The sequence below is a fragment of the Columba livia genome, chromosome 3 (genome assembly GCF_036013475.1).
Source record: "Columba livia isolate bColLiv1 breed racing homer chromosome 3, bColLiv1.pat.W.v2, whole genome shotgun sequence".
Lineage (NCBI taxonomy): Eukaryota > Metazoa > Chordata > Aves > Columbiformes > Columbidae > Columba > Columba livia.
The window spans coordinates 486,111-506,263 of NC_088604.1; the positions used below are offsets into that span (position 1 = coordinate 486,111).

The 20,153-nt window shown below is 64.6% G+C and overlaps 1 protein-coding gene across 4 annotated transcripts; it reads left to right on the forward strand.

The window, feature by feature from the left end:
- The first annotated feature begins 5,937 nt into the window (after positions 1-5,937).
- KIF3C (kinesin family member 3C) lies at positions 5,938-19,891 on the forward strand. Of its 4 annotated transcripts, XR_010471043.1 has the most exons (10): positions 5,938-7,471; positions 11,217-11,318; positions 11,401-11,523; positions 11,615-11,733; positions 13,533-13,649; positions 13,895-14,003; positions 15,168-15,343; positions 16,189-18,402; positions 18,437-18,483; positions 18,518-19,891. XR_010471043.1 is itself a non-coding variant. In XM_065055422.1 (8 exons), exons 1-8 carry the CDS (start codon positions 6,059-6,061, stop codon positions 16,280-16,282), a joined length of 2,253 nt encoding a protein of 750 aa, XP_064911494.1. In that variant the 5' UTR covers positions 5,938-6,058; the 3' UTR covers positions 16,283-19,891. The 4 variants fall into 4 exon arrangements, 1 of the variants encoding a protein (XP_064911494.1); XR_010471041.1 differs by having other exon boundaries at positions 16,189-18,483; XR_010471042.1 differs by having other exon boundaries at positions 18,437-19,891.
- Positions 19,892-20,153: the final 262 nt, after the last annotated feature.

The following is a 20,153-nucleotide window of genomic DNA, read 5'->3' on the forward strand; positions in this document are numbered from 1 at the left end:
CCCAGCCGAGCTGTTTGGAGCAGCTCTGAGACACCCTCAGGGTTTGGGGAGGAGGCAGCTGGTGGCACCGCAGCCCCGTGCCGGTGCAGCCGAGGGCTGTCGGTGCTCAGGGGAGCTGCTGCACCGGGGCACGTGCGGCAGGTCCTGGCGCATCCCTGGCGTCTTTTCCCTTGACCACGGCCCAGCAGAGAGCTGGGGTGGCCCAGAGAGCCAGGGTGGCCCAGCAGAGAGCTGGGGTGGCCCAGAGAGCCAGGGTGGCCCAGCAGAGAGCTGGGGGTGGTCCAGCAGAGAGCCAGGGTGGCCCAGCAGAGAGCTGGGGTGGCCCAGAGAGCCAGGGTGGCCCAGCAGAGAGCTGGGGGTGGTCCAGCAGAGAGCCAGGGTGGCCCAGCAGAGAGCTGGGGTGGCCCAGAGAGCCAGGGTGGCCCAGCAGAGAGCTGGGGTGGCCCAGAGAGCCAGGGTGGCCCAGCAGAGAGCCGGGGTGGCCCAGCAGAGAGCCAGGGTGGCCCAGCAGAGAGCCAGGGTGGCCCAGAGAGCCGGGGGTGGCCCAGCAGAGAGCTGGGGGTGGTCCAGCAGAGAGCTGGGGGTGGTCCAGCCGCTCCAGTGACCGCGGTGCTGGCGGAGATGGGATGGGGACCGCAGGGTCTCACGGGTGGCACAGCATCACCGGCAGCACTGTCACCGCCTGTCCCTGCCCTCCCTCCTCTGCCCGCTCTGGCTGGTGCTGCTGCCCAGCCAGGGACACCCGGGCGGCCGTGGCGGAGCGTGGGACGGGCACGGCAAGGTCTGTGTCACCCGCTGCCAGCACCCGGTGCAGGCAGAGCCCTGCTGCCGTCTGTCCTGCTGCCATCTGTCCTGCTGTCTGTCCATCCCTGCTGCCATCCGTCCTGCTGCCATCCGTCCTGCTGACCATGTGTCCTGTTGCCATCCGTCCTGCTGTCTGTCCATCCCTGCTGCTATCCATCCTGCTGCCATCCGTCCTGCTGTCTGTCCATCCCTGCTGCCATCTGTCCTGCTGTCTGTCCATCCCTGCTGCCATCCTTCCTGCTGACCGTCTGTCCTGCTACCATCCGTCCTGCTGCCATCTGTCCCTTCTGTCTGTCTGTCCCTGCTGTCTGTCTATCACTGCTGTCCTGCTGTCCCTGCTGCCTGTCTGTCCTGGTACCTGTCCATCCCTGTTGTCCGTCCTGCTCTCTGTCCATCCTGCTGCCATCCGTCCCTGCTGCCCCTCTGTCCCTGCTGTCTGTATGTCCTGCTGCCCGTCTGTCCTTACTGTGTGTCTGTCCCTGCTGCCCTGCTGTCACTGTGCCACAGGTGCCGAGCTGGAGGGCTCTCCATCGCTGCCACCCCATCGGCACAGCCTTCGGCGTCACCACGAGTGACGCTGGTGTGATTTGTCCCAGGCCGCTGCCAGAAACTGTCCCAGCTCAGCCAGGCTTCCCTCATTAATTCCTTAAGGACCCCAGCCCATGGCTGTGCCGAGCTGACCCCCGGCCCCAGTGGGCCCCTCACCTCAGGGCTGGGGACAGAGGGTGCCAGCTGTCCCAGCACGTGGGGGGTTCCTGGGGCCACAGCCCCCCCGGCTCCCTCAGCCACCCACAGGGGCTGGGAATTGGCTCGTTTGGCATTTTCCAGCATTTTTTCCAGCGCAGAGCATCTCCTCGGAGCTTGGCGGCGTTTCCATGGGAGCGCGGGGGCTCGGGGGCTGCAGCCCCTTCCCAGCCCATCATGTGCCCAGCATGGGCGCAGACCCCCGGCACGGCCAGGGTGAGGGCGAGAGCTGCCCGTGCTGGGGCCCTGCAGTGCTGGGGTCCCTGTGCTGCAGTGTCCCTGAGGTGCAGTGTCCCTGCAGTGCTGGGGTCCCTGTGCTGCAGTGTCCCTGAGGTGCAGTGTCCCTGCAGTGCTGGGGTCCCTGTGCTGCAGTGTCCCTGCAGTGCCGGGGTCCCTGCAGTGCTGGGGTCCCTGTGGTGCAGTGTCCCTGAGGTGCAGTGTCCCTGCAGTGCTGGGATCCCTGGGGTGCAGTGTCCCTGAGGTGCAGTGTCCCTGCAGTGCTGGGATCCCTGGGGTGCAGTGTCCCTGCAGTGCTGGGGTCCCTCCTGTGCCGGGGTCCCTGGGGTGCAGTGTCCCTGCAGTGCCGGGGTCCCTGGGGTGCAGTGTCCCTGAGGTGCAGTGTCCCTGTGGCGCAGTGTCCCTGTCACCAGCTGCATGGACAGCCCCCCCTCGCCCCATGGCAGCACTGTGGACCCGGCAGGACCAGGGCTGGGAGGCCCGAGAAACAGCAGGGTGGGAAGAACCCCAAGGGGACAATGTCCCCAGTGTTCCTCCCCATGGCCCCCGCCCAGGCTGGGGACCACCGGTGGCCAGGACGGGGCAGAGCAAGGGATGTCCAGGGGTGGCACAGTGTCCCAGAGATGGCCACAGTGCCCTGGGAGTGGCCACAGTATCCCAGTGGTGCCAAGATGTCCCAGAGATAGCTGTGTTGTCCCAGAGATGGCCATAGTGTCCCAGGGCCAGTCACAGTGTCCCAGGGCCAGTCACAGTGTCCCAGGGGTGGCCGCAATGTTCCAGAGGTGACTGTGCTCTCCCAGGGACAGTCTCGGTGGCCCAGGTGTGAGCAGGGTGCTGGCAGTGGTGTCTCAGGGGTGGTCACAGTGTCCCAGGGATGGCTGTGATGTCCCAGGGATGGCTGCAGTGTCCTATAGAGGTGACCATGGTGCCCCAGGGATGGCAGTGGTGTCCTGGGTGGCCATGGTACCAAACCCAGCCAGGTCTCCAGGGCCTGGGTACAGCCTCTCAGGGGTGTCCGTGTTACCCCAACAGCAGCCACGGTGCCCAAGCGGTCGCTGCGATGTCTCGGGGTGGCTGTGGGACATGGGGACATGGGATGGGGAAGAACAGGAAAGCCAAGGCCGTGGGAATCGGGACTCCCCAGCCCCCTGTGACCCAGGGCCCCACAATCCACCCACGCGCCCTGTCACACGCCAATGGCCACAATGTGACACCACCGGCTGTGTCACCAGGGCCCCCACCTGGCCACGGCTGCCCTGGGGTCCCCAACCCACACCCCGTCCGCACAGGTGGGTGGATGGAACTGGTGATGGGGTCCCCTGGGGCCCCATCTGCACTGTATCCCCCATGGAGTGAATAGTGGGGGGCTCAGGGCTCTGCTGTGGGGGCTGCCGGGGTGGGCGTCCCCATGCCCTGCAGTGTCCCTGCCCGTGTGCCCGGGGCTGACCCAGGAGGGGCACAACGAGGGGCCACTGTCCCCCAGCCCCACCGCCCTGGGGACAGCCCCAAAGGTCAGGCCAGAGGCCACCGATCCGGTGTCGAAATCTGCGGGCGAGGGACCCACCCTACAGGTCACCCTGTGTCACCACATCCCTCTGTCACCATGGCCCTACATGTCACCCCATGCTGACATGTCACCGTGTCCCTCTGTGTCACTTTGGCCTTGTGTCTTGTCCTGCCTAAATACTCCCCTTTCCTATTTGTCACCCCACCCCTACCCATCACTGCACCCTGTCCTGCGGGGGAGCTGGGGCAGGGGCACCATGGCTGGGGCTGCCGGGGGAGCAGGACGATGGTGCCCTTGAGAGCCTGGGAGGGAGTGGGACACAGGGGCTGCAGCTGGGGCAGGACAGCCAGGCCTGTGCTGGCCCCACATGGGGGCTGATCCCCGCCCCGTGGCTGTGCCCGCGGTGTGGGGCACCTGCAGGGCCCCGCAGCAGACCCTGACCCGGGACAGGGCAGGAGCGCAGAGGTGGCCCTGGTGCAGACCCCTGTCCTCCTCCTGTCATCCCCAGTGCCGCGGGCAGCCCGTGGGGCAGTGCCGGGTGCCACTGGAGGTGAGAGGCAGCGCAAATGTGGGGCTGGAGTCTCAGCCCGTGGGGAGAGCGGCACCGCAGCCCGGTGGGACCCCCACCCCGCCATGGGGACGGTGCTGCCCAGCCCCACTGCGCAGCCTGGTGGGGTCAGGCCCAGCCCTGCGGTGCCCTGTCCTCCTCCTCCTGCACTCACCCCCAATCTCCCCTCCACAGGTCCCGCCATTCCCATATCCCTCCTCTGTGCCTTCTCCATCCCCCTCTATTGCCTCCTCCATCCCCCTCTATTGCCTCCTCCATCCCCCTCTGCCCTCCGTGTCATGTTCTCCAGCTCCCCCTTGCATCCCCCTGCACAGACCCTCCCATTCCTCTGCCACCCCCTCCATCGCTGCTGCATCCCCTCTTCCACCCCCCATCGCGCCCCCCACTGTTGCTTCCACCCTCCATCCCTCCTCCATCCCCCTCCACCCTCCCCCTCATCTTCTCCCCCTCCCCCGCACGCCCCCTCCATTGTGCCCTCCCTGCTGCACCCCCTTCCACCCCCACCCCCCCCGCCGTGCCCTCCATTGTGCCTCCATGCCCATCGCTGGGGCTGTGCCTCTGGGAGGGGACTGTCCCTCCCCAAAACCTCCTCCTGGAGACAGAGGACTCGGATTGAACCCAGCAATCCTGCGTATGGCAGCAAATACCCTAATTAATTAATTATGGGATAATCTCTGGTTCCGGGGAGCGGGCGGCTGCTGAGACTCGATTAACCGCGAGGGTGTGTAATCTGCCCCTGAAGCCCGGGCCGCCTCTCCCATAAAGCGCCGGGGATTATGCCCCCCGGGCCACAAGCCCGTGCGGGGACACGGCAGCCGTGCCGGGGCTGGCAGAGCGACAGGGGACGGGGACCGGGAGGCCAGGGTTCGCTGCCATGAGGGGCGCACGCAGGGCTGGCTGGCGAGGGTGACGAGGGTGACGCTGCCCTGGCCTGGCAGGAGGAGGGGTCGGGGGAGGTGTCCCTGTTCTGGCTGCCGGGACTGCGGAAAGGGCTTTGTCCCTGGGGGCTGCTGGGGCAGGGCGCCTCCCGCTGCCTCTCCTGTCCTCCGTACCGCAGCCCGCGGCCCAGCCCTGCATCCCTGCCCCATGTCATGTACCCCCATCCCGCATCCTAGTGCTGCATCCTGCATCCCACATCCTGTGCTCTCCACCAGGCAGCCCCGTCCTGCGTCCTGTATCACATCCTGCACCGTGCACCCTGCATCCCCACATCCCACATCCCAGTCCTGCATTCCCACATCCGAAACCTGCATCCCACTTCCTGCACCCTGCATCTCACATTACACATTCCAATCCTGCATCCCATTCCTGCACCCTGCATTCCACATCCCAGTCCTGCATTTTGTACTCTGCATCCTGTGTCCCAATCCTGCATCCCATTCCTGCATTCTCTATCCCACATCCTGCATCTCACATTCCACATTCCAATCCTGCAGCCCAGTGCTGCACGCTGCATCCTCCATCCCAGTTCTGCATCCTGTATCCCTGTTCTGCATCCTTTATCCCACATCATGCATTCCAGTCCTGCATTCTGTATGCTGCGTCCTGCATCCCAGTCTTGCACCCCAGTCCTGCATTCTGTATCCTGAATCTCACATCCTAGTTGTGCATCCTGCATCCTTTATCCTGCATCCTGCATGCCAATTGTGCATCCTTTATCCTGTATCCTGCCTCCCAGCCCTGCATTCTGTATCCTGAATCTCACGTCCTAGTCGTGCATCCTGCATCGCAATTGTGCATCCTTTATGCTGCATCCTGCATTCTGCACCCTGAATCCCGCATACCACTTCTGCGCCCCGCACGCCAATCCCGCACCGTTTATCCCGCACTCCGTGCCCGCAGCCCGGTGCCGCACCCGCGCCGGCGGCCGCTCCGCCCGCCGCGCAGCACAAAGGCCGGACTACAGCTCCCGGCGTGCCGGGGGGCGGCAGCGCCCCCGCCCGCGCCCCCGCCCGCGCGTGTGCGTGTGTGCAGCGAATCAGCCGCGCCGCCCGCCCCGCCCCGCCCGCCCGAACCCGCACCCGCAGCCGGGCGGGCCGAGCGGCCGCGCTGCCATGAGCCAGCGCCCGGCGGGGCCGCCCCGCCGCCCCCCGGCCCCGCGCAGCCTCCGCCCCGCCCGCGGCCGCCGCCCGGCCCCGGCCCCGGCCCCGGCCCGGGGGCTGCAGCGGGGCCGGCGCGGCTGATTCCCCGCCGCCGCCATGGCCGGGAAGCCCCGCAGCGGCTGCGAGGCGCTGCGGGTGGTGGCCCGGTGCCGGCCCATGAGCAGGAAGGAGGAGGCCGCGGGCTACGAGCGCGTCCTGGAGCTGGACGTGAAGCTGGGCCAGGTGAGCATCCGCAACCCCCGCGCCGCGCCCGGGGAGCTGCCCAAGACCTTCACCTTCGACGCCGTGTACGACGCCAGCTCCAAGCAGGCGGATCTGTACGACGAGACGGTGCGGCCGCTGATCGACTCGGTGCTGCAGGGCTTCAACGGCACCATCTTCGCCTACGGCCAGACCGGCACCGGGAAGACCTACACCATGCAGGGGGCCTGGGCGGAGCCGGAGAAGCGGGGCATCATCCCCAGCTCCTTCGAGCACATCTTCACCCACATCTCCCGCTCGCAGAACCAGCAGTACCTGGTGAGGGCCTCGTACCTGGAGATCTACCAGGAGGAGATCAGGGACCTCCTCGCCAAGGACCAGAGCAAGAAGCTGGAGCTGAAGGAGAACCCCGAGACGGGGGTGTACATCAAGGACCTCTCCTCCTTCGTGACCAAGAACGTCAAGGAGATCGAGCACGTGATGAACCTGGGGAGCCAGACGCGCTCCGTGGGCAGCACCAACATGAACGAGCACAGCTCCCGCTCCCACGCCATCTTCCTCATCACCATCGAGTGCAGCGAGACGGGGCCGGACGGCGAGGAGCACATCCGCGTGGGCAAGCTCAACCTGGTGGACCTGGCCGGCAGCGAGCGCCAGAGCAAAATGGGCGCCCACGGAGAGCGCCCCAAGGAAGCGTCCAAGATCAACCTCTCCCTCTCTGCCCTGGGCAACGTCATCTCCGCCCTCGTGGACGGCAAGAGCACACACATCCCCTACCGGGACTCCAAGCTGACCCGCCTGCTGCAGGACTCCCTGGGCGGCAACGCCAAGACAATCATGGTGGCCACCTTGGGCCCGGCCTCTCACAGCTACGAGGAGAGCCTCTCCACCCTCAGGTTCGCCAACAGGGCCAAGAACATCAAGAACAAGCCCCGGGTGAACGAGGACCCCAAGGACACTTTGCTGCGGGAGTTTCAGGAGGAGATTGTCCGGCTGAAGGCCCAGCTGGAGAAACGTGGCATGCTGGGGAAGAAGAGGAGAAGGAGCAGCCGGAGGAAGAAAGCGGCGGATGGAGAAAGTGCCACGGAGAACGAAGGGGAGGATGACAACGAGGAAGGCCTGGAGAAGAACATGGAGAATTACTTGAAGGAGCAGAAGGAGAGGCTGGAAGAGGAGAAAGCCGCTATCCAGGATGACCACAGCCTGGTGAGCGAGGAGAAGCAGAAGCTGCTGCAGGAGAAGGAGAAGATGATAGAGGATCTGCGCAAGGAGCAGGAGGCCACAGAGCTGCTGGCCACCAAGTACAAGGTACCTGTCACCCCGCGCCATTGCGAGTGACGCTGGGGGAAGAGCTGCTTTGCCTCCTGCCCCTGTGGGGGGCTTGGATGGGTCCCAAGCAGGGTGTCCAAGCAGGGTGGGCTCCCCAGCGAGGGGTCCAAGCAGGGTGTCTGGGGGCAGTCCCTGTGGCTGGGGGTGCCCGCAGTCGGGGACCTGCGTGGGGACCTTGTGTGGGAGCTCCCGGGGGCGTGGGGACACAGGGCCGTGGGGAGTGGATCCCTGGTGGCACGAGCGTGCCGTGCTCAGCTCCCGTGCCCTCGGCACAACAAAGCGGCTGGCGCGGGGAGGGGAGTGATGCTGCAGATTCGTCCCCGGTGGCCCTGGGAACACGCCCAGGGCTGGGGCTGGGGACACGGCACTGCCGTCCCTGCCTGCCCCCGCTCCTGTCCAGCCCCACGGGCAGCGCCTGGCCGCTCTGCAGGGACCCCCGTGTGCCCCCCCACCTCAAATCCTTCCTGGCACCCCCGAGTGGAGCAGGGTGGGTGGGCGCACGTCTCTGGCACCCTGTGAGGGATGCTCGGGGACGTGGGGCTGAGTGTGGGGGGCTGGGGCAGCCCCTGCGGCCGTGCTGGGAGTCGGGGGCTGCCCCACTGCCCCCCCAGCCCTGCTCCTGTTCCCGGTTAGGCTGGGGGTCCTGGCCCCATGGCAGTGGGACCAAACCTGGGCACCCTGACAACTGTGTCACGTTTGGGCACAGCCGCTCCGTCACTGCCGTGGCCGGGATGTGGTGGCCGGGCTGGGGACCTGGCACAGAGCCTCCAGGGGACACACACCTGGGTCCCTGCCTGGGGATTCGGGGGCTGAGCAGGGGGGTGCGGTCAGACCCTCCTCCATGGCCGGAGCAGTGCTGGCTGCAGCCCCAGGGACACACGGCCGTGCCCAGGGATGGGTGACAGTGCCCAGGAACACGTGACAGGGCCCAAGGATGCATGGTCATGCCCAGGGATGTGTGGCCTGGATGCCTGCACGGGCGTGGGGGCTCACACTGCAATGTGCCATTGGGGCAGAGCCGTGGGGGGGACACTGTTGCTGTGTGGCCTGACGGATGCCCCATGACGGATGTCCCATGGCAGATGTCCCCTGGGGTGTCCTGGCAGAGCAGGATGCTTGGCGCAGGGGTGGGCTCCCCGCAGCCGGTCCCCGCCGCGGTGCAGCGCAGGTTGTGGCTGGCAGCCGTCCCGCGCGGTGTCCTCGTCCGGCACGGTGCAGCCGGGCTGGCTCGGGGCCACCGCGTGTCCTGTAACTGCTGAGTAACGAGGCAGGGCTGGAGGCGCGATGACGCCGCGTCCCCTTCGGTGGCCTTCAGGGCCACCCAGTGCTGCAGGGCCGTGGGGTGCGGTATGGTCACACCAGCGAGGCGTCGCCCTGGGGGCAAAGACCCCCCTGTGCCAGCGGTGGGGGGCAGAGCCAGCTGTGATCGTCACCCCGGGCACTGCCAGGCCCCTGCCCAGGGGACATCGCGGGTGGCACGCTGTGGCTCCCGGTGCCCAGGGCAGCTCCACCACATGGCACAGCCTGGCAAGGAGGCACTGGCGTCAAAAGAGCCCCGTGTCCTGCTCACGTTTGATGTCTCCGTAGTGACCACGGCACAGGCGGTCACAGTGACCGGGGGGCACACGGGGTACCCCACACATGGGTGACACACGCTGGCTCCCGTCTTTCTGTCACACTTGTGGACGTGGGTGCTGCCTCTGCTGTGTGACACCGCCAGGGCCCAGCTCCACCGTCCGGCTGGGACACGGGGACACTGAGCCCCCGACAGATGTGCACCTCAGCACCCAGATGTGCAGCAGGCGGGTGTGGCGGAGCCTCTGCCCCGGTGCTGCGCGCGGCCCCGCGGCTGTGGCAGCTGCCGGGGTCAGCGGGTGGGCAAGAGCGGGGGAAGTTATTTGGGTGCCGGAAATGAGTTCTGTGAGAGGCTTAACCTTCCATCTGTGCCAGGGTGAAGGACATCGGGACTCATTTCGTTAGAGGGAACAAGTGCTTGGGCAGGGGGAGATTGGCGGAGCTGAGAGACCCCTCTGTCCCGTGGTGACGGAGCAGCCGGTGGGGACTTGCGGGGAAGGGACAGCACCCTGCCCGGGCCCAGCACCGTCCCCATGCCCCTGGCAGCACGTAGGGGACATTTGCCATTACAGTGTGTGACTGGGACCAAGAACCGGCTTTGGAAGAGGGGGCGCGAAGGGCCCAGAGCACCCCAGGGCCCCCAGTGCAGCTGCTACGGGGAGCGCTGGCAGGGGAGGGGACAGCACGGGGCTGGGGGCTGCCCTCAGGGGTCTCAGCCCCCCGGCAACCCGGTGGCTTCTGGCAGGATCCCCGGCCAGCGGCACCGGCCAGAGGCAACAGGGTCGGAGGGATCCCTGTGCTGGGGCTGCGGGTGCAGGGCGGGCCGGATGGGTCACCCGTGGGGGTTGCGCCCCGTGGCGCTGGGCGGCCGCGGGGTTCTCACAGGGGAGCTTTGCATGTGAGGTCCTCGATCTAGGGGTGCAGGGGGACCCCGAGGGCACACACCCGCGGGGGAGGACAGGCACTCGCCGGGTGTGAGGGTCAGCGGCTGGCGGGGACACCCCGGGGACGGTGACGGTGACGGGCGGTGCTGCTGCTGGTGCTGTCGGGGTCATTAATTTTTAAAGCCATGTGCAGTGGCGCGGGATCATCTGGACCCGTCCCTGCTCGTGCCCCTGAGCCCCCGTCCTCCCCTTCCCCGGGGCCAGCCGCGCCGTCCCACCGACACCCCGACACGGGACATGGCTGCGGGCGGGCACAGGGCTGCACACGCGTCTTGCACGGGTGTGCACACACACAGTGCATGGTGTGCGCACACACGGTGCATGGCGTGCACACACCGGCACACCTGTGCACGCGTATTCAGTGTGTGCGCACACCGGCACACCTGTGCATGTGCATTCAGTGTGTGCACGTGTATTCAGTGTGTGCATGCACTGGCATGTGTCTGTACATGTATTCAGTGTGTGCACACACCAGCACACCTGTGCATGTGCATTCAGTGTGTGCACGTGTATTCAGTGTGTGCACACACCGGCACACCTCTGCACACGTATTCAGTGTGTGCACACACCTGTGCATGTGCATTCAGTGTGTGCACGTGTATTCAGTGTGTGCACACACCGGCACACCTCTGCACGCGTATTCAGTGTGTGCACACACTGGCACACGTGTGCATGCATATTCAGTGTGTGCACACACCAGCATGCGTGTGTGCACATCCCTGCGCACACACAGCCATGCATGCGTGTACTAACGTGTGTGTGCATGGGGTGTGCACACCTGAGTGTGCTCGCATGTGTGTGTGCTGGGGCTGTACACAAGCGTGTGTGTGCGCGCTGTAAGGGAGAGCAGACAGAACCTCCGGTTTGGCCGGGGCTGGTCCCGGCAGCTGCTGCACATCTGGGCTCGCAGCTGTGCGGAAGGAAGCGGGACCCCAACCAGCCCGGGCTCGGTGCCAGCGGCCTGTGCCACGTCCCCGCGGAGGGGACACGGCGCCTGCTCCCCCACTGCAGCCCCCCCAGCGGTGCCGAGCCAGCCCTGAGCCGGCGGGTGTCTGAGTCCCCCCCGTCCGCTGGGACCACAGCACGTGCCACACCGGAGCTCCCACCTCCCCAGGGTGCCCCGGACAGGGGCCAGGGACGGGGGTGACACCTGGGACGAGCGCCGTGGGGCTGTGCGCTGACCCCTGCCCCCTCTGCCCCCCCAGGCGATGGAGAGCAAGCTGCTCATCGGCGGCAGGACCATTGTGGACCACACCAACGAGCAGCAGAAGATGCTGGAGCTGAAGCGGCAGGAGATAGCCGAGCAGGTAACGGCGGGGGGCCTGGGTGCTGGGGTGTCCCAGGGACCCGTCCCCCCTCCCCGCTCTGAGCGTTCCCCCCGCGCTGCAGAAACGCCGGGAGCGGGAGATGCAGCAGGAGATGATGCTGCGGGACGAGGAGACCATGGAGCTGCGGGAGACGTTCACCTCCCTGCAGCAGGAGGTGGAGATCAAAACCAAGAAGCTGAAGAAGGTAAGAGCGTGGCAGGGGGACACAACCGACCCTGCGGCCCCCTGGCCCCCCGCAGCCCCCAGGCCGCGGGCTGAGGGCTCCTCTCTCGCAGCTGTACGCCAAGCTGCAGGCGGTGAAGGCGGAGATCCAGGACCAGCACGACGAGTACATCCGCGTGCGGCAGGACCTGGAGGAGGCGCAGAACGAGCAGACGCGGGAGCTGAAGCTCAAGTAGGTGCTGGTGCATCCCCCGTGCCCCGGAGCAGCTGTGCAGGGGTGTGCGGGGCAGGATTGGGGTGCACAGAGCAGGGCTGGGGTGTGCTGAGCAGAACTGGGGTGTGCAGAGCGATCTGGGGTGCACAGGGCAGAGTGGGGGATGCACAGAGTGGTCTGGGGTGTGCAGAGCAGAGCTGGGGTGCACAGGGCAGAGTGGGGGTGCACAGAGCAATCTGGGGTGTGCAGAGCTAAGCTGGGGTGAACAGGGTAGAACTGGGGTGCACAGGGCAGAGTGGGGGTGCACAGGGTGGAGCTGGGCGCACAGAGTGATCTGGGGTGTGCAGAGCAGAGCTGGGGTACCCAGGGCAGAGCTGGGGTACACAGAGCGATCTGGGGTACAGAGGGTGGAGCTGGGGTACACAGGGCGGAGTGGGGTGCACAGGGCAGAGCTGGGGTACCCAGGGCAGAGCTGGGGTGCACAGGATGGAGTGGGGTGCACAGAGCGATCTGGGGTGCTCAGAGCAGAGCTGAGGTACACAGGGCAGAGCGGGGTACACAGAGCGTTGTGGGGTGCGCAGAGCAGAGCTGGGGTTCACAGGGCGGAGCGGGGTGCGCAGAGCAGAGCTGGGGTTCACAGGGCGGAGCGGGGTGCGCAGAGCAGAGCTGGGGTTCACAGGGCAGAGCGGGGTGCGCAGAGCAGAGCTGGGGTTCACAGGGCGGAGCGGGGTGCGCAGAGCAGAGCTGGGGTTCACAGGGCAGAGCGGGGTGCGCAGAGCAGAGCTGGGGTTCACAGGGCGGAGCGGGGTGCGCAGAGCAGCACCGGGTGTGCGGCCGGAGGGAGCGACGCGCCGGCTGATGGGGCCGGCTGAGCGCTTCCTGCCCTGTCAGCGGGGCAGAAGCTGTAGCACAGACTTACCCCGTTGAGCGGGGTGCGTTGCGTGCAAGAGCATTAAAACGTTGCTGCCAAAGGAGAGAAACCAGAAAATACACGAGCAGAAACCAGAGCGCGGCAGCACCGCGGCTGTGGCTGAGTGACTGTGGCTGAGACGGGACGTGGCGGTGGGGCTGGAGCTCGGCGTACCCCAGGGCACGGGGACACCTGCCCGTGCCCAGCGCTGTCGGCAGAGGGGGAGCAGCCGGGGGGGCTCGGGGTGGCCCCAGCGCCGCAGGAGCTGCTGGCACCACCGTGGCACCCGGCAAAGCCGGGCTGCGTTTCCCCCAGCAGGAGCCACAGCTGCGGGTCCAGCCCCTCGCTGGGTTTGGTTTCACTTCGAGCAATGAGTGTGTTCACTGTATTTAAAAATCCCCACCCAGAAAAATATATATACATATATATAGAGATAAACATGTTCAAGATAAAACATTTATACTTTTACTAAAAATGAAATTTTGCCACCGGTCCTTTCAAACACGATTCCAACCTTTTAAGAGCCGGTGGCTCCATGAAGCAGCTCATCGACTCACAATGATTTTCTGCAGCTGCTCCATTTGCCCCGCAAAATGTGGACAGAAGAGATTCCCTTCGGGTCTGTTTTGCACCATTGAGTTTTGCTTTGTTTCCTGGTGGGCAGCGGGTCGGGAGGCTGGCAGAGCCTTCATCCTCACCATCCCTGCCCTCCCTCTCCCGCCTCTCTGTTGGCCACATTTGTGGCTTCAACTGCTCCATTTCTGTCCTGTCTCCATTGTCTGGACGTTTTCCCATTTCCCTGTCTCCCTCTCTTCCCGACATCCATTTCCGACCTGTTTTCTGTCACTTGTCACATTAACTCCGTCCTCTCCCGCTCCATCTCTCTCTTGGCTGCTCATTCGCTCAGGTACTTGATCATCGAGAACTTCATCCCACCAGAAGAGAAGAACAAGATCATGAACCGCCTGTACTTTGACGGTGAGGAGGACCAGTGGAAGTTCCAGCCGCTGGTGCCCACCGGAGGGTACGTCCCTGTCCCTGATCCGCGCTCTGCCTGTGGGGCAGGGGTGTCCCCAGGGCTGGGGGGACATCAGGGGTCCTGGGATGGTCGCAGGTGCCTGCGGGTGGAAATCATGTCCAAGCCAAGCCCCAGCAGGAAGGGCGACCCTTCGCTCCCTGTAGATGAGCTCCATTCATCACTGTTTGGACACGTGTTCAGTAGGGATCGATGTTCTCTAATGTATGTTCCCCTCTTAATTGATTTCTCAGAAGCAGCAACCAGATGAAGAAGCGGCCGACCTCCGCCGTGGGGTACAAGAGACCCATTAGCCAGTACGCCCGCGTGGCCATGGCCATGGGGTCTCATCCTCGCTACCGGGTACGTGAGAGGGCACCAGTGCCTGCTGGGGGGCAAGAGGTCATTGGGTAAATGGGAGGGGGGGATGGATGGGTGGATGCATGGACAGGTGGATGGATGGACGGGTGGATGCATGGATGGATGGGTGGATGCATGGACGGGTGGATGCATGGACGGGTGGATGCATGGACGGGTGGATGGACGGACGGGTGGGTGGACGGACGGGTGGATGGACGGACGGGTGGGTGGATGGACGGGTGGGTGGATGGACGGGTGGGTGGATGGACGGGTGGGTGGATGGACAGGTGGGTGGATGCATGGACGGGTGGGTGCATGGACGGGTGGGTGCATGGACGGGTGGGTGCATGGATGGACGGGTGGATGCATGGACGGGTGGATGCATGGACGGGTGGATGCATGGATGCATGGACGGGTGGGTGGATGGACGGATGGGTGGATGGACGGATGGGTGGGTGGGTGGACGGGTGGATGGGTGGACGGGTGGGTGGATGGACGGGTGGGTGGATGGACGGGTGGATGCATGGACGGGTGGATGCATGGACGGGTGGATGCATGGACGGGTGGATGCATGGGTGGGTGGGTGCATGGATGGGTGGGTGGATGCATGGATGGGTGGGTGGATGCATGGATGGGTGGGTGGATGCATGGATGGGTGGATGCATGGATGAGTGGGTGGGTGCATGGATGGACGGGTGGATGCATGGACGGGTGGATGCATGGACGGGTGGATGCATGGACGGGTGGATGCATGGATGGGTGGATGCATGGGTGGGTGGGTGCATGGATGGGTGGGTGGATGAACAGTGGAAGAGGAAATGGAATAAACAAACAGCAGCCGATTTGAGATAGGTGAGATCAAGCCGCCAGCTTTATCCTCCCACATGGCAGGATGGGTGGCTGTGCTCTCAGCTGGTCCCTGAGCTGCCGCCCAGCAGTGCTGGAGCTCCTGCTGTTGGAAGGGACAGGGCCGTGCAGAGCATGAGCAGAGCTGGGGCCTGGGCTCCAGTTTGGGGCCAGCCCTGAGGCTGCGACAGCCAGAGCAGGGTCCCACTGCCCGGTGCGCCCATCACCTTCTCTTGGCAGCGTGGACTTGCCAGAGCTGGTGCCGTGTTCTGCCACCCAGTGACTCCCCGTGGTGGCTTTCCTTTGCCCTGTCCCCTGCAGGCTGAGAACATCATGTTCTTGGAGCTGGACCTCTCCCCTCCAGCCATCTTTGAGTTTGAGCGGAGCAGGGACCCGGCGGAGCAGGACCCCCGGGCTCTCCACCTGGAGAGGCTGATGCACCTGGACAGTCTCCTGGAGCGGCCGGCGGCCTCGCGGGTGAGGAAGTCCCGCTCCTGGTGAGTGCCGGCGGCTGGGGACGCGGGGGCTGCGGGATGCGCCGCTGGGACGGTCTGTGGGCTCGGGGCAGGCGGAGGAGCTGCAGCAAACCCCCTGTTCCTTTTGGGGTGGAACTGGCCATGGGGTGTGATGTATTTTAAAGTATGGCTGACCTCACTTTGCTGATGGTTGTTGGATGCGAATTCAAAATAGGGCGCTGTGTATCATCATATGCACCTCAGCACAGGACACACACGGAGCTGCTGGAGAGGGGCCAGAGCAGCCCCAGGAATGACCCGAGGCTGGAACAGCTCTGCTGGGGACAGGGGAGAGAGCTGGGGGTTCACTGGAGAAGAGAAGCTCTGGGACACCTTAGGGAGGCCTTTCAGTGCTTAAAAGGGGTGATAAGAAAGATGGGGACAGACTTTTGAGCAGGGCCTGTTGTGACAGGACAAGGCGTGTTGGTTTTAAACTAAAGGAGGGAGATTCAGGCCGGACATGATGCAGAAACTGTTTGTGCTGAGGGTGGTGAGAGCCTGGCCCAGGTTGGGCAGAGAGGTGGTAGATGAACCATCCCTGAGACATCCCAGGCCAGGCTGGACGGGGCTCTGAGCACCCTGAGCTGGTGCAGATGTCCCTGTCATGGCAGGGGTGGCCCTGGGGGGGCTGGGAAGGTCCCTCCCACACAAACCATCCTGTGGTTCGATGATACAGACATCCCAGATGGCGAGACATGAGGTCTGGTCCTGCCCAGCTGGGTGTCCCTCGGCGCTGCCCGTGTAGGTGCCTGAGACAACAGGCGGATTTTGGGGAAAGGGGAGGCAGGGGAAGGAGAAGGAAACAAAGCTTTCCCGTCCCGCCCCAGGTGCCAGACGCCGCGGTCGCTGCCGTCCTCAACCACGCATGTGTCCCTCGCCGCCAGCTCCCCGCGCGCCACCACGATGCCAGCTCAGGAGTGACGTCCCGGAGCCCCTTGTCCCCCGATGGCCCAGGCCGGGCCCCAGCCGGCAGCATCTCCACTGGTCCCAGTTCGTCTTTGTCTTCAGCTACTTTGTGTGCTCGTGTGTTTGTGTGAGCTGCTCACGAACAGCCCCCGGGGCGAGGGGAGCTGCCCCCTTCCTCCTGCCCCTTCCTCCCCTATCCGGATCTGTCACTTTATTTATTTAACGTATTTATTTATGGAGTGGTTGATGCGCCGAGGCAGGAGGCGCCTTGGGACTGGAGGACGCCCAAGGCGGGCAGCGGGCACCACGTCGAGCACGCCTCGGGGACACTGGGCTCCCCGCCGCCCCGGGCCACCGCCGCAGCCCCCGCGCGTGGCTGGGACATGGGGACACTGCCGGGTGGTCACTGCTCACCATCGCACCCCACAGAGCCTGCAGGGGGGGCACGGGCCCTTCTCTGGTGGCTTCGGCAGGCGGTGAGGCTGCCCCGGACACCGGTGAGGCTGCCCCGGACACCGGTGAGGCTGCCCCGGACACCGGTGCTGCGATTCCAGGCAGTTTGGTGAGTTCTACAAGGATTTGGGGACTTCGCAGTGGCAGCCTCTCGCGCTCGGCGTGTGAGAGGCCCAGAGGGACTCTCCAACTCTGGTGGCAGCAATGACATCTCATTGACTTCTGGGCACGGCTGGCAGCCAGGAATGCTGGTTCCATCCACAGAGAGGACCTGCGGATTAACCAAACCGCGCTGGTCCTGGTGGTGCCGGGACTTTGTCCACCCGTGCCGCGCTCTGGAGACGGCCAGCCCTGTCCTGTCCCCTTGCCTGGCACCCAGCTCCCGTCCCTATGAGGGTGTTTAACTCCTTACAGCAAGCACAGGAGGTGGGAATCTCCGTCCCCTCCCAAATACGCCCGCAATCGGGGAGCGATGCTACCTGAGAGAATCCAGAGGAGAGTCTCCACCATCCTGGCAACCGAAGGCAATGGAGAAATGCCGGACAAGATGGAAGAAGAAACGCTGAGCCAGTGTTTGAAGCGGTGAAGGTTTTAACGCTCTAGTGCAATGACAGTGATGCCTGGAGCAGGGATGCCAGCGTCGCTCTCCCCTGGGCTGGGTGGTACCGCGTGGAGGTCACCTCGGGGTTGGGAGATCTTTCCTGGTGATGGCGCGGGTCGTGGAGGGACAGACGTGAGTCACGGATAAGGGGACGAGCCACGAGGCCGTGCTGGCGATCTGAAACCCGTTCCAGGCGGCAGCGCACGCGGGCGCCCGGACGTGGCTCGGGGTTGCTAAAGGTTCAGCTTTCAGCAGTTGGATTGAGGGCAGGTGGTCCTTGCTGAAGACCATCCCTGGCAGGGCCAGGCCAGCAGCTGTGCCTGCCCTGGGATGGTTTCCAGATGTGCCGAGGTGGGCAAGATCCATTTGTTTGACAAGATCCTAATGAATGAGGGAGAGACCTGCAGGTTGTCGTGGGGGGATGCGGGTTTTCGGAGGGATGGACTCTGAGGCCAGGCCCAGGGCAGGCAGATTGGAGAACGCTGCAGGTAGGGACCATGTCTTGTTGTGATGGAGAGAGTCACTGCTCACCCTGATGGCTCCTGCGTGGAGGGAGAGGGAACGAGGCACAGACATGGAGCAGAACCGTAGAATCATAAAATAGTTTGGGTTGGATGGGACCTGCAAAGGTCATCCAGCTCAACCCCCTGCAGCTAGCAGGGACATCTTCAACGAGCCCTTCAACTAGAAGCGTCAGTTGGGTCTACTTGAGAGCAGTGCAGGTCCCACCAAACAGGAGTGACCCCCGCACTCTGGGGCACCCACAGCCCTTCCTGCCGTCTCCCAGCCCGTGTCCTGCTCTGGCCTCTCCCCACCCCCATCACATCGTCCTGCGCCGTGTTCCTGATCGTTGCCCTCTGCCACCATCTCTCCCCACCAGTGCCCCTGACACCGTCTGCCCTCCGAACGCCGCGGCCCCGCGTCCCACGCAGCAGCAGGCGGGCAGGCGGTGTGGGGAAGCTGGCTGTCCATCGCTCCTCGATCCTCAGAGCAGCAGCCGGTCTGGCCGTGCTCGGCCTGGGGTGGGGGCGCAGGAGGGTGTGCGGGAGCCGGAGATGGTTCTGTTCTGCGCCGGGGCCAGGTCCTGCCCGCAGGTACCGCTGAGCCGGGGCCAGGTCCTGCCCGCAGGTACCGCTGAGCCGGGGCCAGCTCCAGCCCGCAGGTACCGCTGAGCCGGGGCCAGGTCCTGCCCGCAGGTACCGCTGAGCCGGTTGTCCATGCACATCCCTGGAGCGAGCTGGCTCTGCCCTGTGGAACCCGCGGGGCAAGAGGCCATGTTCCTTGTTTCAGCTTCAGGGGAGCGTCTGGGAGCCCGGGTTGGGAAGCGCAGACCCGAGAGGGGGGAAGCTGTCTGCCGGGCTGCCTGCGGGAGTGTATTTTCCTCCTTTCCTTGTTTTTGAATTGCCCCGAGTTCATCTTCAGCTGAATCAGTGGCTCGTGGAGCCCTGACACAGTGAACCAGTGACAGAGTCTCTTTCACCACTTTGTCTACCCGGGGCATGGGAGGCAAATCTCAAGAGCTGATGGTGTCCAGTGCCAGGGTGGGCTAATGGTTGGACTTGATGATCTTGAGGGTCTCTTCCAACGTAATTGATTCTCCGGCTTATTGCCCCGGCTTGCCCGGCTGCGGAGCATGGTGCAGAAGGGTGGGTGTGCTCCACGGGGCCCGCGTGGGTCCTCACCCACGTCACCGCGGCAGAGCTGGTGGCGGTGGCATCACAGGACACCCTTGCAGCAGAGCACAGGACGGGACACGTGTGCCCAGCGCAGGGGACGGGCCGAGCCACCCCCAGCATCCAGCGCCGCTCGTATGGCGGCTGTGGCGGGTCCGGCACCTGCTCCGTCCCCACGCTGCCAGCAGCCAGCGGCCACCGCGCAGCACAAACAGGGCAGGCCAGGAGCAGACGCCGGTGACGCGAGCGGGGACCGGGCGAGCTGGCGGTGGCGTTTTCCCGCTTCCCCCGGCTCGGGTGGCCCCGCAGCCTCTGCTCGGCGCCTGCCTCGGGTGTACATTTGTAATGTTCTGCGGTCTTTGTACGTCGGTGCGTGTGTTTGCCCGGGTGTGTGTAGGTGTGTGTGGGTGCGCGCGTGTAGCCAAGGGGTCTATTTACTGTCAATGTGAGGGGCTGTACAGGGGAAACTCCCAGAGGGGGGAACGGGGCTTTTTTTTGTTGTTAAATTGTTTAGTTATTTTGGGTTCCAGGTTTGGACTTTCTTTTGCGAGGGGGTGGGTCGGGGTCTGTTCTGGGTTGATTGACAAGGTGAGGGGCCTTGATTAGGACCAAATTTTTGTGCCTGTTGCTCTGGTGATTTATTTAGAAATCAAAAGTTTACTGTATGGTGGCCCATCCTTGTCACTCTATACATATGAATATACAGGACATATTATAAATATATATATATTATACATACTGTATGGAGAGAGGTCATTAATCACCCTCTGGCTCTGGATGGACACCTCTTGAACCTGCTGTAATGTAGCTTTGACCCGGTGCTGGGAAGGACCAGAAAGCGCCAGCGCCCGTTGGAGAACTGGCAGTGACACCAATAAAGGAATGAGCATCATCGCACAGGGCGTCTGCGGCTCCTTCCTCCGCACCCACGTGTCTGTCTGTCCGAGCGCAGCTCCGCGTCACGTACCCGCCTCGGGGAACCTCGCGGGCTGGGGTGGCACCCCGGGTCCGGCCGGCCGGGGCTCTGAGCAGCCCGAGCGGGTGAGGATGTCCCTGCTCGTGGCTGGGGACTGGGGGAGCTCTAATGCTCCCGTCCCACCTAAACCATCCCGTGATTCCATCATTCTATGACTTCTCCTGTTTTGTGTAACAGAGCATT

Bases quoted from the DNA above. Each gene is read 5' to 3' on its own strand.
- KIF3C (XM_065055422.1), top strand. From the start codon at position 6,059: ATGGCCGGGAAGCCCCGCAGCGGCTGCGAGGCGCTGCGGGTGGTGGCC. The intron at 11,734-13,532 runs GTAGGTGCTGGT...TCATTCGCTCAG, and splicing joins ACGCGGGAGCTGAAGCTCAA to GTACTTGATCATCGAGAACT. The intron at 14,004-15,167 runs GTACGTGAGAGG...TGTCCCCTGCAG, and splicing joins GGTCTCATCCTCGCTACCGG to GCTGAGAACATCATGTTCTT.